This window comes from Pristiophorus japonicus, chromosome 2 (genome assembly GCF_044704955.1).
Source record: "Pristiophorus japonicus isolate sPriJap1 chromosome 2, sPriJap1.hap1, whole genome shotgun sequence".
NCBI classification, from domain to species: domain Eukaryota; kingdom Metazoa; phylum Chordata; class Chondrichthyes; family Pristiophoridae; genus Pristiophorus; species Pristiophorus japonicus.
This window is the reverse complement of record NC_091978.1, coordinates 279,266,633-279,284,283: the sequence shown is the minus strand read 5'-3', so window position 1 is coordinate 279,284,283 and position 17,651 is coordinate 279,266,633. Positions and strand designations below refer to the sequence as shown.

Sequence of the window (17,651 nt, the reverse complement as noted above, 5' to 3'; positions counted from 1 at the left end):
TTTAATACAATCATAGACTCAGGTCCACTTTCCTGCCCGCTCCCCATAACCCCTTATTCCCTTATCGGTTAAGAAATATCTATCTATGTCTTAATTTTATTCAATGACCCAGCTTCCACAGCTCTCTGAGGCAGTGAATTCCACAGATTTACAACCCTCTGAGAGAAGAAATTCCTCCTCATCTCAGTTTTAAATGGGCGGCCCCTTATTCTAAGATCATGCCCTCTAGTTCTAGTCTCCTCTAACAGTGGAAACATCCTCTCTGCATCCACCTTGTCAAGCCCCCTCATAATCTTATACGTTTCGATAAGATCACCCCTCATTCTTCTGAATTCCAATGAGTAGAGGCCCAACCTACTCAACCTTTCTGAATAAGTTTAACCCCCTCATCTCTGGAATCAACCTAGTGAACCTTCTCTGAACTGTCTCCAAAGCAAGTATATCCTTTCTTAAATATGGAAACCAAAACTGTATGCAATATTCCAGGTGTGGCCTCACCAATACCCTGTATAACTATAGCAAGACTTCCTTGCTTTTATACTCCATCCCCTTTGCAATAAAGGCCAAGATTTAATTGTCCTTCCTGATCACTTGCTGTACCTGCATACTAACCTTTTGTGTTTCATGCACCAGGGCCCCCAGGTCCCGCTGTACTGCAGCACTTTACAATCTTTCTCCATTTAAATAATAACTTGCTCTTTGATTTTTTTCTGCTAAAGTGCATAGCCTCAAACTTTCCAACATTATACTCCATCTGCCAAATTTTTGCCCACTCACTTAGCCTGTCTATGCCCTTTTGCAGATTTTTTGTGTCCTCCTCACACATTGCTTTTCCTCCCATTTTTGTATCGTCAGCAAACTTGGCTACGTTACACTCGGTCCCTTCTTCCAAGTCATTAATATAGATTGTAAATAGTTGGGGTCCGAGCACTGATCCCTGTGGCACCCCACTAGTTACTGATTGCCAACTCGGGAATGAACCATTTATCTCGACTCTCTGTTTTCTGTTAGTTAGCCAATCCTCTATCCATGCTAATATATTACCCCTAACCCCATGAACTTTTATCTTGTGCAGTAATCTTTTATGTGGCACCTTGTCAAGTGCCTTCTGCCAGGAGCATGCTAAACAGCAGAAGCAGCATGCTATAGACAGAGCAAAGAGATCCCACAACCAACAGATCAGATCAAAGCTCTGCAGTCCTGCCACATTGAGTCATGAATGATGGTGGACAATTAAGCCACTAACTGAAGGAGGAGGCTCCATGGATATCCCCATCTTCAATGATGCTGTAACCCAGCACACCAATGCAAAAGACAAGGCTGAAATGTTTGCAACCATCTTCAGCCAGAAGTGCTGAGTGGATGATCCATCTCGACCTCCTCCTGAGGTCCCCACCATCACAGAAGCCAGTCTTCAGCCAATTCAATTCACTTCACGTGGTATCAAGAAATGGCTAAGTGCACTGGATACAGCAAAGTCTATGGGTCTGACACTATCCCAGCTGTTGTGCTGAAGACTTGTGCTTCAGAACTAGCTGCTCCTCAAGCCAAGCTGTTCTAGTACAGCTACAACACTAGCAATCCACCCAGCAATGTGGAAAACTGCCCACGTATCCCCTGTTCACGAAAAGACAATTACAGCCCTATCAGTCTACTTTCAGTCATCAGAAAAGTGATGAAAGGTGTCATTGACACATTGACAGTGCTATCAAGTGGCACTCACCAATAACCTGCTCACGGATGCTCAGTTTGGGTTCCGACAGGAGCATTTAGCTTCAGACCTCACGACAGCCTTGGTCCAAACATCGACAAAAGAACGGAATTCCAAAGGTGAGGTGAGAGTGACTGCCCTTGCCATCAATGTAGCATTTGACTGAGTGTGGCATCAAGGAGCCCTAATAAAATTGAAGTTAATGGGAATCGGGGAGAGAACACTCCACTGGCTGGAGTGATACTTAGCACAAAGGAAGATGGTTATGGTTTTTGGAGGTCATTTCAGCCTCAGGACATCGCTGCAGGAGTTCCTCAGGGTAGTGTCCTAGGCCCAACCATCTTCAGCTGCTTCATCAATGACCTTCCCTCCATCTTAATGTCAGAAGTGTGGATGTTCGCTGATAATTGTAATGTTCAGTGCCATTCACAACACCTCAGATAATGAAGCAATCCATGCCCTCATGAAGAAAGACCTGGACAAGCAAGAGCCTAACCACCTCCCCATGACATCGCCAAATCCCCCACCATCAACATCCTGGAGGTCACCATTGACAGGAAACTTAACTGGACCAGCTGTGGCTGCAAGAGCAGGTCGGAGGTTAGGTATTTTGCAGTGAGTCTCTCACTTCCTGCCTCCCCAGAGCCTTTCCACCATCTATAAGGCACAAGTCAGGAGTGTGATGGAATACTCTCCACTTGCCTGGATGAGTGCAATTCCAACAACACTCAAGAAGCTTGACACCATCCAGGACAAAGCAACCCGCTTCATTGGCACCCCATCCATCACCTTAAACATTCATTCCCTCCACCACCAGAGCTACAGTGTGCACTGCAGCAACTCGTCAGGGCTTCTTCGTCAGTACCTCGTAAACCTGCATCCTGTACCACCTAAAAGGATAAGGCGCATGAGAACACCATCACCTGCAACGTTCCCTCCATGTTACACACCATCCTGATTTGAAAATATATCGCCATTCCTTCATCGTCACGGGATCAAAATCCTGGAACTCCCTTCCTTACAGCATTGTGGGAGTATCTTCACCACATGGACTGCAGCGGTTCAAGAAGGCGGCTCACCACCACCTTCTCAAGGGCAATTAGGGATAGGTAATAAATGCTGGCCTTGCCAGTGACGGCCACATCCCAGGAATGAATACAAAAAAACTTGATCTTCCATACTCAAAGAAATACAAGCCTAGTCTATGCAATAATTTAACCCTTTAACCCCACTATCATTCTGGTGAAACTGTGCTGCATCGCCTCCTTCCTGAGATACGGGGCCGAAATTAAGGGTCTCAAAGAGACCCGTTACTGCCCGTTTGCAGCAGCCATTCGGAAAAATCGAATGGCCGCCGCTTTGGGGTCAACATCCGACCCGACCTAAATTCAGGTTGGGCATTTTTCGGCCTGCACCCCATTCTGCCCAAGTGGTACCACCAGTAAAATGAATAAAACAGCAATAAAAAGTACTTCCCCAGCGATTTTCACCTCACCTCGTGGATCCCCCGCCGCGCGGTGCCCCTGACAGGTTTCTCTGTCGGTGCACCTCTACAGAGTGACTGTGGGCCGGTAGCGCGGCGGCCCTTAAAGGGGAGGGCCTTGGCCGCAGTTCAAGAATTTTTGCCGGCCAACTTGCCGATTGGTCAGCAAAACACTGGCCCCGGGTTCGGCCATGTCGCCAATGGGCAGCCTGGCACCCCATCTTGCGTGCCAGGCCACTGGCCCGGCTGAAACCCTCCCTGTTGTCCCAGTGGCCAAAGTTAAAAAATAGCCAGAATCTCTCCCCTTTAACAGAGGGAAGAGAGCGTGATGACACACACATGCGTGGTGATTGACAGCGGCGGGCGGGCCTTCCGACCCATTTTCAGCCAGTCAGCCTGGCTTTGAGTCTAAGGCCCACTCCCGTTATGATCCATTTCCTGCAGGACTTTGAAAAAAATTCATAGTCCTGAAAATGGATCGAATCACCGGACCAAGAGTTCCAGCAGTAAGTACCAGCTAAAAACTTATAGGTGTCCAGAACTGAATGCAGTACTCCAGATGCAATTTAAAAGCCTTTCCATGGTTATCTTGCCCTCTCCCACCACAGAGCTGTATTGGCCTGCCCCCCATTCCCTCCCAAAGCACCATAGAATCATAGAAATTTACAGCACAGAAGGAAGCCATTTCGGCCCATCATGTCCGTGCCAGCCAACCAAGAGCTATCCAGCCTAATCCCACTTTCCAGCTCGGTCCGTAGTCCTGTAGGTTCCGGCACTTTAAGTGCACCGCTACCAGCTTCTCTCAGCCTTTCCTGGCATCTTTCCTAAAATGCTGCTCGCCACTCATCTCCTCTCTTCTGCCCCCGCCCCCACCAAAGTGCCACTCCCAAGCACCTCCTGGCACTGTAGCTGTCACTGCACAGTGAGCAGGAATTCTCCATCTCAGTGTGCAGCAGCAATAATCACTTAGAGCAGGAACATCAAGAGGTAGGAATTTGGGAAGACCCACTTCTGAGCAACTATCTCTTCATTTTCATCCACTAATGCGGATACATTAGTGCTCCCAAAGCAACAACTGACCATAATATGCATATGGTTGGCAAGTATGTCCACATAACAGCCACTACTATTTGAAATCCTTCCTTGGCAGGGAACTCGGCAAAATAACAACCAGTGCTTTCTTTGAGATATGACTTTAAATTTGAGCCTTTAGCTCATCCCATTACACAGTTTAAACATGTTGTCTTAGGTTCCCCCGTTTGTAAACTATTACATATTTTTGTTCTCTTTTCTACATGCAAAGTAACTGAACAGCAGGCTTTGGTGTCTCTTGCACTCACTTTGCCGTGTTTGGAACACAAAACAGGACATGTCCTAAATTTTATTTAAAATTGGCAGAGTAACAAATGCAGCAATGTTTTGTTTTGATCCATTGTAAAAAAAAAAGTGATAGTAGGTTGTATTGATTGAATTACTTATCTACCCTACAGGCAAAGAGGTTACAAGCCTTCAAAGATGATATAAATCGGCTATCACTGGCAGATTCATTCATGGTTCTGCTGCTACAAGTGCCAAGGTAAGGTAGCAGTTCTTGATCTGGAAAAATAGCTGTTCTTAATATTAATAAATTGAATATACAAATGTGTGATAAATCACTTCTAATGATTTTGTTGGCTTGCAGCTATGCTTTACGGATGGAAGCAATGGTTCTTAAAGAAGAGTTTGCTCCTGCCTGCTTTGCTTTATACCAAGAAATGAGAGCAATACGAATGGCTACAAAAGGTAATAAATACACAGGTGAATTGCAAAAGTACAACTCTCAGGCGCCCGTCTTCTACTCAGTTGAATCACTGTTTAAACTTGCACATGAATAAAATCAGCTTAGGCAAGGTACCGGAGGGAGCCTAGCGCCCAAGGAACCAGGCCCAATAGAGGTGTCAATGCTTTCAGAGGTGAGGGAAGAAAACTGTAGAGGATATAAATGTTCCAAAGTTGGAATTCCCATCTGAGTACGTATCTGTGCACGGAGTTGCCCCTGTATCTATTGAATAAGAACAACAGATCATTCAGTTACAATGTTCTAAATGTGCTGGTGACTTTCTCACAATACATTTCATGCCGCTTTTTGGTGCATAACTAAACTTTGCATCTTTATTAAAATTTTTCAGAACTGATGACTTGTGAGGAACTTCATGCAATTCTGCATTTGGTTCTACAGGCCGGCAATATCATGAATGCTGTAAGCGATTTATAATGGTCTTTTTTGTTGTTGTTTTTAATACCACAAAACTTCTACATATGGTTCTTGTCCATTGATAGCCTCTTCCCATTTCTCTCCAGGGAGGTTACGCAGGAAATGCTGTGGGTTTCAAATTGTCTTCATTGCTGAAGCTAGCAGACACAAAGGCAAACAAGCCAGGAATGAACTTGCTGCACTTTGTCATTCTGGTTCGTATTCAGACGTTATTTGTAGACAGAAATGCTAGAAACTATCATCTGGTGGTTCATTTTTAATGATTGGATGACTAGGTTCCTATTTTCCTCGGAATCAGTTCAAAAATAGACAGTAATTTCCTGCCCGACACACACACACAAATCATAGTTTTGAAAACAAATGTCATGGCAATATTAATCAAAAATAATAGGAATTGCCGAAAATTATTGGCTGCAAAATAAGATGCACTATCAACTCTCAGAGAACTTAATTCACTTTTCACTCAGCGCACCAAGATGAACTTCTGAGGGGTAAAATAACTAGGATCATTGACTACTGTGAAGGAAGATGAAATGTTATTTCATAGAATCATAGAAGTTTATGGCACAGAAGGAGGACATTCGGCCCTTCGTGTCCGTGCCGGCCAAGAAAGAGCTAACCAGCCTAATCCCACTTTCCAGCTCTTGGTCCGTAGCTCTGTGGGCTACGTGCATATTCAAGTACTTTTTAAATGTGATGAGGGTTTCTGCATCCATCACCTTTTCAGGCAGTGAGTTCCAGACCCCACCACCCTCTCGGTGAAAAAAGTTCTCTTCAACTCTCCTCTAATCCTTCTACCAATTACTTTAAATTCATGCCCCCTGGTTATTGACCTCCCTGCTAAGGGAAATAGGTCCTTCCTATCCACTCTATCTATTATGTCATTTATTACTCTTCACATAGAAAAGAATAAGCCAGTAACAATGATCTTTTTGTCAAACAGGAAGCACAAAAAAAGGATGCAACTCTTTCAGCTTTTCCTGAAAAGCTGAAGCATGTCCAGCAGTCAGCCAGGTAACAGAATGAAGTTTGATTTATCTCCTCCCCCACATCCTCCCCCCCCCCACCCCGCATGCTCCAACAGCCCCCCTCCCCAACTCCTCCCCAACCTCTCCCCCCCACCCCCCGCCAGGTAACAGAATGAAGTTTGATTTATCTCCTCTCCTCCCTAACCTCCTCCCCCACCTCAAGTAACAGAATTGAGTTCCATTTCTCTACCCCCCAACTCCTCCCCCCATGCCCCCAGGTAACAGAATGGTTTGATTTCTCTCTCCTCCCAACTCCCCATCCCCTCCCCCCAAAACCTCCCACCCACCCCCCATCTCTTCACACATACAAATCATAGTTTTGAAAATATTCAAGAATAGATTGCAGCAAAATATCATGCCAATATTAATGAAACAGATGGTTATCAAATTATAAATGTGTTCAAAAAATATTCAAGAATAGATTGCAGCAAAATCATATTTTAAAAACAAACTTTGGAAGACACACCTTAAAATCTTTGGATCACACACACTTTCCAGATATTCCATAACCAAACCCCACCTGCAAGTTGGGTTTAATGAAATGTTTGTGTTTGTTATTATCCTTTTGTTTCCATCACGTACCTGTAGTCTACTGTCTAAACATGAGCACTGCTTAGCTTTGTTATTATTTGAATGTTCATTCTAGATAAAGCTGACGGTGCAATGACGGATTGACAAAAATACACTGCACACACAGGTCTGAGCAGCCTTGGTGCATGAAAATCTCTAAGCACTGTGGATAAATGCACTTAATGATGTGTTGCTAGGAAATAGCTTGCATATTCAATTCCTGATCTGTTAGTTGAGTTAGTTGATCTCAGAACAAGAGAGGTTAACAAATTGGGTTAACCAGATAATTCTCTTTTCAGATGCTGACAGATTTGCTATGTATTTCCAGAATTTTCCATTTTTATTTTAGATTTCCAGCATTTTCAGTCTTTCCTCTTTATTTTGATTGGAGTTTTACCAGTACTCGTGGAACCTTACCCCGGCATGTGGCATCACACTCACAAGTGGAGTACAGAAAAATGAGGCAGGAGAAAGTAGAAAACATTCATATGCCACTTAGGCTGAAAGATAACATTCAGAGGATTACATAGGATATATGGCACAGAAACCGGCCATTCGGCTCAACCAGTCCATGCCGGCGTTTGTGCTCCACTTGAGCCTCCTCCCGTCTTTCCTCATCTAAATCTATCAGCATAACCCTCTATTCCCTTTTCCCACATATGCTTGTCTTGCCTCCCCTTAAATGCATCTATATTATTCGCTTCAACCACTCTCTGTGGTAGCAAGTTCCACATTCTCACCACTTTGGGTAAAGAAGTTTCTTCTGAATTCCCTGAATTTCTTCTGAATTTCAAGAGAAAAGAGACCCAGCTTGTTCATATTCCCTGATATGTATAGCCTCGCATTTCTCGTATCATCCTGCTAAATATTTTCTGCACCCTGTCCAGTGCCTCTATATCCTTTTTATAATATGGTGACCAGAATTGTACGCAGTACTCTGTGTGGTCTAACCAAGGTTTGATACAGTTTTAGCACAACTTCCCTATTTTTCAATTCTGTACCTCTAGAAATAAACCCGAGTGCTTGGTTTGCTTTTTTTATGGCCTTGTTAACCTGTGTCACAACTTCCTACACAAAATGTTGTTTTTTTTTTAAGTGGATAATTGGTGATTAAAATTAGTAAATTGTCAAAAGGATGTTTGTGTGTGCTGTGGGAAGCTTAGTAGGGCAGGTTGTGCATGCACTGATCAGAGTGACAGGACACTGATTCTTGCCCTTTATTCCATGCAAGATGCCTGTGGTGTGAGGTGGGGCCAGACAGGGATATGCTGAGACACTTCCTCTGTGGGAGGGAAATCAGTTTGCAGTATTATCCTTCAGTCTTGAAGATGACTTAGGAAGTGCGGTGCAAATGCCTGGGATCACTGGAAACAAAATAATGTTTGTAGAATATCCAGGGTTTTCAACTTGCTGATTTTCCCACAGCTTGTGCAGCTCCAAGGATCCCCACAGTCGCATTACCTGCCCTACTGTTTCAGCGTCCCTTGAAACTTAAACAAGTCCCATCATTGATAGGACAAATTTCTTGCTGATACCCTAGTGGTTCCAGTGCCCATTAAACCCAGGGAAAGTGTCCAAAGGTCTACCTGTTTCACTGGTCCCAGCACCCTTTAAACCCATGTCAGCACCCAACACTAGAACAAATGTCCCACTGCTTCCAGCACCGTTGATCTTCTATGTACCCATTGGAAAGAGAGAGGGGAAAATAAGTTCAAAAGCAAGAGAGGCAAGAAAAGAAAAGGGATGTTCTTTGGTATCTTCATTTTTTAAGTTCCTATTATCAGTATTTAGAAGTGATAAGCAGAAGTCCCGCCCCAGAAGCAAAATTGCAGTTACCATCCCTCACAGGAAGTGGAGCACAAGGGGAGGGTCGCTGCGAGCTCTGCAGGCCCTTTGATGGCCTGCACTGAGCCACCAGGGTTAAGGGTGCCGTGGCTGAGACATCGCTGGGCAGCGGCCTGAACGGTAAGGGGGGGCAAATAAAATGGCGGCACGCAGTGCACATCCTCTTTAACCTTCACCCTGCGATGGGTGTGCGGCCTGGTTCATGACCTGCAAGGCTGGCGCAATTTTACGGGAGTCAATAGCACCCCCAGCAGCCCCCGCCCCCTTCCTGCCGCTAATGGGAGGCGCACAACAGGGGAATTTCGGCTCCTTGGAGTTTAAAGCAAAGGTGGAAAATTGCAAAAAAAAATAACTTCAATAAATGAAATAAAAACCGGAACACAGCATGTCGGTCAGCATTTGATGAAGTTTCACCCCCTGAAATATCAATAACCTGCCTTAACCTGCAGTTACTATCTGTGTATTTCTAGAATTCTCTGTTTTTATTTCAGATTTCCATAATTTGTATTTTTTTAATTCAACTTGGATATGTGCTCCTTTTCATAACTAGAGCTGAGTGTGTTATACACAATATTATAGCGACTCAAGCAACACACTAACATAATGAACTCAGTCATGCTTTTCCTTTTACAATACTGCACCATGCATGATCTGTTGTACACTCAAATAACTTTTAATGTTATGAGGGCTTCTCCGAAATTAGCCAATAGTACCGTACACAAGATACAGCCAGTCTAAAGTTTTGTTTTTAAATGTCAAATTCTGACGCTTTGTTAACATGTATTTTCCTTTCAGATTGTCGGTAGACAGCATTGATGGCGATTTGCATTCACTTGTCAGCAGAACAAGATGGCTGCAAGTAAATTTAAAGCAAGACTTTGATCTCCTGCACCAAATGGAGGATTTCATTCAGGTGAATCAGTGTCAAAAGTTCCCGCTCGTACATGTCCACATACAGCTTTGTAGAGCAGAGGAGATTAATAAATTAGCATTTTGCCACTGAACATATCTGATGACTATTTTTTTTAAAAAGAGCATGGAACACTAACCTGTTGCAGTAGATAACCCGAGCCATAAAGATTAATGAACACAGCTCTGTCTGTTGGTCTACTGCTAATCTTAATCTCTTCACATTGTACCTATCTCAGATGTCTAAGGTTCCTCGTGGGCTTTGTTTAAATATGTTGAGAATACTCAAAAGTATAGTTGTTGAATACAGAATTTATCCCACAAGTGAGATCAAATAACATACAATTGCTGTGTACATTAATGACTTGTGGCAGTCATCCCTTGTGTCTAATAAATCCATATTCAGCACCTAAACGAAGAGTATTTTGTTTCTACCATAATTATAGTATTAAATATCTGTTCAGAATTTTTTTAATGATGTGTACAATTTTAAGGGACCATTATAAGGCAAAGAGTACTTAATCCGATCTATTATTATGCCTAAAAAGATCTAGCTGTCATTTTGAAATTATGTCTTTATTTAAAAAATAGAAACAACACCATCAAATCACATTTTATTAAGTTAACAATAGAGTGAGATTAAAGTTCTAGCTCTGTTACTGGTAGTGCAAAGATGGAACAATAATATTTAGTATCTCTGCCAAATACAGGAATTAATTCTGAGTATGTGACCTAAGACTGGAAGTACTGACTTTGAGAGTTAAACTAATTTAAAGAATTGAATTCTAAACCAGCAGCAGCAGGGAAATGTATAACTGCAACATGCATGTTCAAGGAAGAAACACTTACGAAACACAAAGGTAATACAGGTACAACGTCTCGAATCCGACTGTCCGAAAATCGGAATTGTCTGAAAACCAGCCATTTTTGAGCCAGCCAAGATGGCAACTTCATGCAGTGAAGGATGAGGAAACTGGTTTAAAAAAAAACGCAGTCGGCGGGCAGCAAGAATCAGTGGGAATCGGTGGGCAGTGAGGAGCGGCGGGCGACGAGGAGCAGCAACTGCGAAATCCAGAATACCGGCACGGCCTCGGTCCCGAGGTTGCTGGATTTCCGACGTTATACCTGTAATGAAATTGTTAGGGTATGGAATTGCAGGGGCTGAGGAGCTATGGTATAGGATAATAGTGCTAGTCTCCATACATGAAAATATTCTGTAACTGAGGAAATGAAGGATGGCCAATTCATGCAACGAGTCGGGTACTGACAATTATTTATATACATGTATTACACTAGGGAAAGCACTGTGCCATTTCCCATCGGGCCAAAACAAATAGGACTGAACTTTGACATGACATATGCTGTTCATTGTTTATTTTTAGGAATAAACTTATTAATCATCCTAAATGGCATGTATTGCCTATCTTTTAGTTTCATCTGTTCTTTAGCTCTTCGTTACTATACTTTGGAAGGACAAGAGAGCTATTTTTATAGATGTTTTCAAAAGGTGTTGCAGTCCAGAAAATCAGATTTTAAGACCAGTTTATTGTAATATTACTGTTGGATTTTGTTGCAGTTAATCTTTATTGAAAATTGTAGGCCTGGTTTCTTTGACTTGCATCCAGTGTTTGCTAAAGTACTGCACATGTTTCACTGCAGCAAGCTTTGAGAGAAGTGGACAAGTTAGAGGAAGAGCGAGTGGAATTGCAGAGGGAGGCCAACACTCTCATCGACTTCTTCTGTGAAGACAGAGAAACAATGAAATTAGAAGAATGTTTCAAGATATTTCGAGACTTTTGTGACAGATTCAAAAAATCTATCAAGGTAAGCAGGTGCACAACATACTCTGATCTGAAATGGCTGCAGGTGCTTGGTGAACCTTTTTCTCTCACAAAGTTTGAAATGAAACCATTCCAGAGATTTCTGATAGCCTCACTTTTGCTAACGGTCAATGATCAAGTTTATTGAATGACCAGATGAAAATTCTCTTGACGGTTCAACCTGAAATTTTAAGGAAGCCATAAAATAAGGCGGCAGGTGAATTTATCTAATACAGCTGTGTTTAGCATCAGACAAACAGAAAAGCAGCCTAATTTGACAAAATAGAAGTTAAGTATGATAGCTCAGTCGGTGAATGCACTGGTGTGGTACTGAATATCACAACCTAGGAAACCCTCAATCTCGTCCTCGGTCTCTGCTGAGTTGGTTGTTCTCCGGCAGGGCAGCAGTAGGGGCCTTATATTGGCCTTATGCTGCGGAGGAAAGAAATTAGCTAAAGTTCCCAGTCCTGATTGCTAACCAATGACCCAAACTAGAATTTTTATGTGTGGATGTCTGACAGGGACAGAGTCTGGCTCAAGTAGTGATAATCCCCTGTGGTTAAACTACCTTTAAACACTCACCCGTGAATGGGCATTTTGGCCAACGACCAAAGAGCTGCTGGGATCTGTAGAATGGTTCCCCAGAAAAAGTCAACATCTTTACAAGAGGGGAGTAATTTGTACCGAACAAATTAGTGTAAGAAGAAAATTATCCCACAATGAATTCTGTTTGTGGTTCTCAAACCAATTTTCACTCACACAATTGAAGTAAGTCTGTTGAAATATCATTGTTCAAAATGTTATTATAAGATGTTTATCAAACCAGACAGGGTTTCTGTTCTATATATTGGTGCAAACGTGGTACAATAACTATCAACAGTTAATTATAATTGATGTGGGCTTCTTCATTTATTTTAAACTTTACAACAGATATTGTCATTGAACTAAAATGATAAATATTTGGTTACTGAAAAATTGAAATCTCTATCCCATAGGAGAACAGAGAGAGAGAAATCCAGGAGCTCCGTCAACAGCAAAGGTTAAAGGAACTGGAAGAGAAGCGGTATTCGTGGGCTGCTGGTGAGCGAGGTGTATTTGGAAGGAGTAGTAGTGAAAATGACGTGGAACTGCTCATCAAGGATGGACTACATGACCTTTTGACCTTCACACAGCAGAGATCTCAAAGCCCGGGGGGTGTAAAAAGAACTAGAAGCAGGCGCATACGCTCATCTGGAGGCTCAGTTATGGACAGCCATTTATTGTCATTTTTGCAGGCTGCTAGTACAGATGAACAGGCAAAGTCCAACAGTATTCCTCGTTCTATTGCACGTTGCTCTAGGCAGAGGGCAGCCTGGCAAGAGATGTCAGAAACTCTTGAAGGAAGCTTAGATAATACGTACTTTGACTCAGACCATGGCTCTTCTCATGACACAGCTGTAAAAAACAGCCTTCACCGCACAAATTCAGCTGTGCCTTGCTCTACCGCAAACACAGAGACTACTTCTACAACAAACTTTGGTAACACAAAGACCACTTATACAACAAACTTCGGTAACACAAAGACTGATAATGGAATCGGTCAGAATGGACATGATACCTATAAGAACAATGAGAATATAAAACAGGATAGGCGTCACACAAAGCACACAGAGGCCACAAACTTAAACCAGATGACTGCAGCCAAAGAGCAACTTGGGCTTCTTGAGGGCTTACAAATTTTCAGTTACTCCAATTCAAAAGTAACTGACTCTAGCCAAATGACAGCCAGTGACAATGTTACACTAACAGACCTAGAGAACAGTGAAGACTCGAGTTTGCAAATTCCTAGTATAGATGTGAGCTTGCAGACTCCTGATACAGATGTGAGCTTGCAGACTTCTACTGCCTCCGATTCAAGTCAACTTCTTTCCAGTCTGGGCTCGAAAAGACTTAGTTGCTGCGATAGTGAATCTTACTGTATTACAAGTTCTCTCTCATCACCACAAAAGGAGAAGAATGAAACAAGCACTGATATGTCCACACTGAGCTCAGATACCATAACATCACCGAGTAGCTTTGTTTCAACTAAGGAGTGTGGTACAGTGTTTTTTGTGCTAGGATACACAGATGATGCAGATTGTTTTAGATCCTCAGAGAAATGTGAAATGAAAGCTGTGTGGCAGGAAGACAAGGAAGAATCACGTAAGGTGTGTGAAAGCCAAGGTAATCATATCCGAGATCAGACTGCAACTTCTAATGATTTGGAGCACATGACATGGGACCATCTTTCCACTCCTGTCACTAAAGCGATAGCCACTCAAAACATTCCTGCTCTTGAGACAGTCTCTGTGAAATTGGATTTACCAAAGGAGGCAAAGCAGGTTTCCAATTTAAAGCAGCCTAGTACTGTTAGAGAGAAAGTAATGGCCAGTCCAAAAATAATAGTGCATTGTTTCAGTAGTACAGTTCATCCCAAATCTCCGAGGACAGCAAGCCAGTCTAATAATGAGGAAATAAGAAGGATTTTGCCAATATCAAAGTCAACTAGAAGATCAAATAGTGTTAAAAGACCGGATACTAAAACATTGAGCAGTGATGAACTAAAACAGTCTCAAAAGGCCTCAGGGTCAAATAGGCGAGACAGCTGCTCAAAGACTCCCCGTAGGTCTAGCTATCCAGTGGCAGATCAAAAGCCAACAAAAGGGACCATTGCTTCAGGTAGCTCATCAAACAGTCTGCTAAAGTGTAAAGACTCCCTTAGGAAACCTAGTGCTAAACCACTCCGAAATATCTCCAGGCCCAAACCTGAGGAAAGCACTAAAATCTGTCGCTCAGCTACGAGAGGTCTCCATAAGCCTAATACAGACACAGGCGGAGCAACAGAACCCATGGAAAGAAATGGCGTAGCTGTGCCAAATCCAAATCCAACTCCCAGCTTTGCCAGAAATACCGTGGCCTCCTCCTCTCGACGCCAGAGGGCAGACTCCAAACGAATCCCAAGCACGCCTCCACAAATCACCAAGCCAACAAATCTTAGCAGAGCCGCTTCACAAAAGCAAACTACGGCCAAGTGTACTGGAATAAATCACACAAAAAGCAGTGAAAATGCTCATGTGAAAAGGGCAAGTAGCCAAAAACTGGTGAGCAAGCCTCAAGAGGAGAGTAAAGCAGCAACATGTAAAACACAAACGACTTACACAGGAAACAGTACTTTGCTAAAATCTACAGAAAAGAAACTTGTCCCAGGAGCAAACTCTAACAGAAGCAGGAAAACCCCAGAAAGGGTACTCAAGTGGAAGTGAAATGCTCTTATCATGTGTAGATTAGGGCAGTAGCAAGTTAAAGATGATGAGTGGACCTTCCAGAAAAGGAAGTTCTCTCCTCATGAGCCTGCAGCTCAACTTTCCACTGGTGCATAATGCTGTTCCACATCGGGTCAACCTGATAGCTCAAACGCGAGCCTCCCAACCAGAGGGCTGGAATTTGAATTCCACCATCGATCGATGCTAAAGCTTCACTGCTATAAAGCAGCCGATGTCAGCCAGGCTTCTAGAACTGTCCTCTTTAGCACCAGGAGGAGGTGGAGAAACTGGCAGCACCAGCTCTGCCTTTTAGAAGTGCAGATCCTGCCGTCCAGTCACAGAGTGAATCAATGCTTGCAGAAATCCGTTGGGCAGATCCCACTTTTCGTGGCAGCTGGAGGCAGGGGTTAAAGACCTAATGGGAGAAATAATAATTGTAACAGAAAATGAAATTCACATTCAACTGATGCTGAACCAGAACATAGCAGCATTGTGATTAGTAGTAACATGATTTCTAATTCCTCAGGAAGAAGTATTGGTGGTGCACGGTATTTTGCAGGATTGAGTTAGAGTGCTGCATTTTTATGCATTACATAAAAAATTCAAAAGCTGTTAGCTTTATCTCTCTTTGTAGTTAGTGAATGTATCTCTTTAAAATGTGCGTCAATGTTAAATCTTCAAATCTCTAGAAGGTGCATATTTATCATTACGGTGGGCTGCTACTTTCTTTTTAAGGGAGGAGAGTACTGGTGCTAAGCATTAGAAATGTATAGAGATACCAGTGAACAAACTAGTGGGCCGAAGTTTCCACTTGATTACATAGTTGCAGCACCATAATTTATTTTTTGTATTGTGATATGTATAATGTGTTTAATACAAAGTGCATAGCATAATCTGTACAGTAAATACTGGTTAGTTAAAGCCCACGGGTGGGATAACTACTCTTGTGTTCAGTCACTTTCACTAAGGCTTCACTATGATTGTAGGGCTCAGAGATTGGAACTTGAAATTTAGATAGACCAGTGTATGTGGCTTTGTTCCATTTGCTGATACCTTCTCTGGCTATAAAATGAGATTCTTTGTCACAGTAATGGAAATGGGGCCCTATGCTGCAGGAGTGCCCTGAGTGTAAAACACTGAACTTTGTGGAGTTCTCACTCACAACTATGATGATCCATTCGATGTCGGATGTTAGCTGGTGACTTTCAAGCACAAACAGTGCCGTGAAACAACATCAACTTTTGTATTTAAGTGTCCTTGTAATTAGCAGTGTGTATATATAGAAGATGTTGCACTGCCTGTTTAGCAGTTTTCTCCTTCCTGATTTGATTCAGTATAAAAGCTGTATACAACTGCTTCATCAGGCCCGTGCCTGTCTGCAGCAATGGTGTGCCAGTCGATTTCTCATCCTATTCTCTTTCTGTAGTATTTTTTATGGGAATATATTATACCCTGATTTCTCTCCAGAGGGTACTTTAATCTAAAGAAAAGTATATATTTTTGTTAGAGCTGAGCTCATTGCATCTGTTAACTGACCCACATGCTGCCTGTGAAATGAACCAGACTGAATGTGGGCTGGACTGAGTGGCTACAGGCTGCTGAATCTGCCCACACTCTGCTTGGAATTAATGGCAGTTTTAATTTTTTATTGGCAGATTAAGGAATCCCACGCCTTTGATTTTTTTTATCTCCTTATGTCTATAGTTGAATCAGCATGGAGCATTACTGTACATCTGTAATAGAGATAGAGTTTAATGTAAATATGACAAAACTGATATTCAGTCTGAAAAGCTCACACAGATCAGTTTGGCACTCACTGGCTTATTTTCTCCGTATCTGACATGCTTTTGCTCATTTGGATAAGAAGCTGCAAACTTGGTTTCATTTGTCTTTTCCAGCCCTTACCAATTCCACCCTCCTGTGTCACTGTGTAACAAAGGCCAGTACATCTGTGGTAGCTGCTTTATTTGATCTTTCTGTCAATAGCTGCCTTCATCATGCTTTGAGAAACCTAATGACTCGATGGTCATTTCAAATTGTAAGATTACCGTAAATTTGTAAACAAAAGTGATGTACCTTTGTAAATGGAAATGAAGTGTTGTAAACAGTAACATTTGCACGTTCCACATAACTTCTGCTCAGTCAAGTATTAAAAGTCAATTCTGTCTAATTAAGTAGTGTTGTGTTGTCTTTTTAATGAGGTTTGTGAGTGCCCACTGCTGCATTAGCCCTTCCTGATGAGAGACAATAGAGATAAACTGGCAGAGACTCCAGAGTGAAATTGGGCATGGATGGGGCGCAAAACAGATGATATCACATCGGTTGCCCGTTATTCGCCCCGTCCGATATTCCGTTCCTTTGATTTCGCTAGAACTGAGTATCAATGTGATCGTTTCTGTTTTGCGCCGCTGCCAATGTTCAATTTCGCTCCCTCTGTGCCAGGAATGGAGTGTCTGAAAAATTACCAGGTTTCATATGTGGTTGAAATTTGTTATCATTGGATACCAGACAGCTCTGTGGCAGCGTATTCCAACTCTGGGAACATCAATGTTTGTATTTTCTTTTCACACTATGTCCAAATATTTGTAAATGCAATATAGCTGGGGTTGGAAAGATGGAGAGTGGGGCATATGGTTGTCACGTGGAAAGCAGTGGGTGGACAGGGATGGGCACGGGATATTGGAGGCTGGGAATAGGGCCCAGGAGACCTATGTTCTGAGACAGAAGCACTCAGTATAAATGGGACATGG

At 42.6% G+C, this 17,651-nt stretch overlaps 1 protein-coding gene across 1 annotated transcript in view; it reads left to right on the top strand.

The window, feature by feature from the left end:
* Positions 1 to 15,067, top strand: part of fhdc1 (FH2 domain containing 1) — a 114,495-nt gene extending 99,428 nt beyond the window's left edge. Inside the window, exons 4-11 of the mRNA XM_070862330.1 lie at positions 4,685 to 4,770; positions 4,876 to 4,976; positions 5,363 to 5,433; positions 5,535 to 5,642; positions 6,392 to 6,462; positions 9,687 to 9,804; positions 11,460 to 11,624; positions 12,616 to 15,067. Of these exons, the coding sequence (XP_070718431.1) occupies positions 4,685 to 4,770; positions 4,876 to 4,976; positions 5,363 to 5,433; positions 5,535 to 5,642; positions 6,392 to 6,462; positions 9,687 to 9,804; positions 11,460 to 11,624; positions 12,616 to 14,901 (3,006 nt within the window). The 3' untranslated portion in view covers positions 14,902 to 15,067. The remainder of the gene's footprint in view (positions 1 to 4,684; positions 4,771 to 4,875; positions 4,977 to 5,362; positions 5,434 to 5,534; positions 5,643 to 6,391; positions 6,463 to 9,686; positions 9,805 to 11,459; positions 11,625 to 12,615) is intronic.
* Positions 15,068 to 17,651: the final 2,584 nt, after the last annotated feature.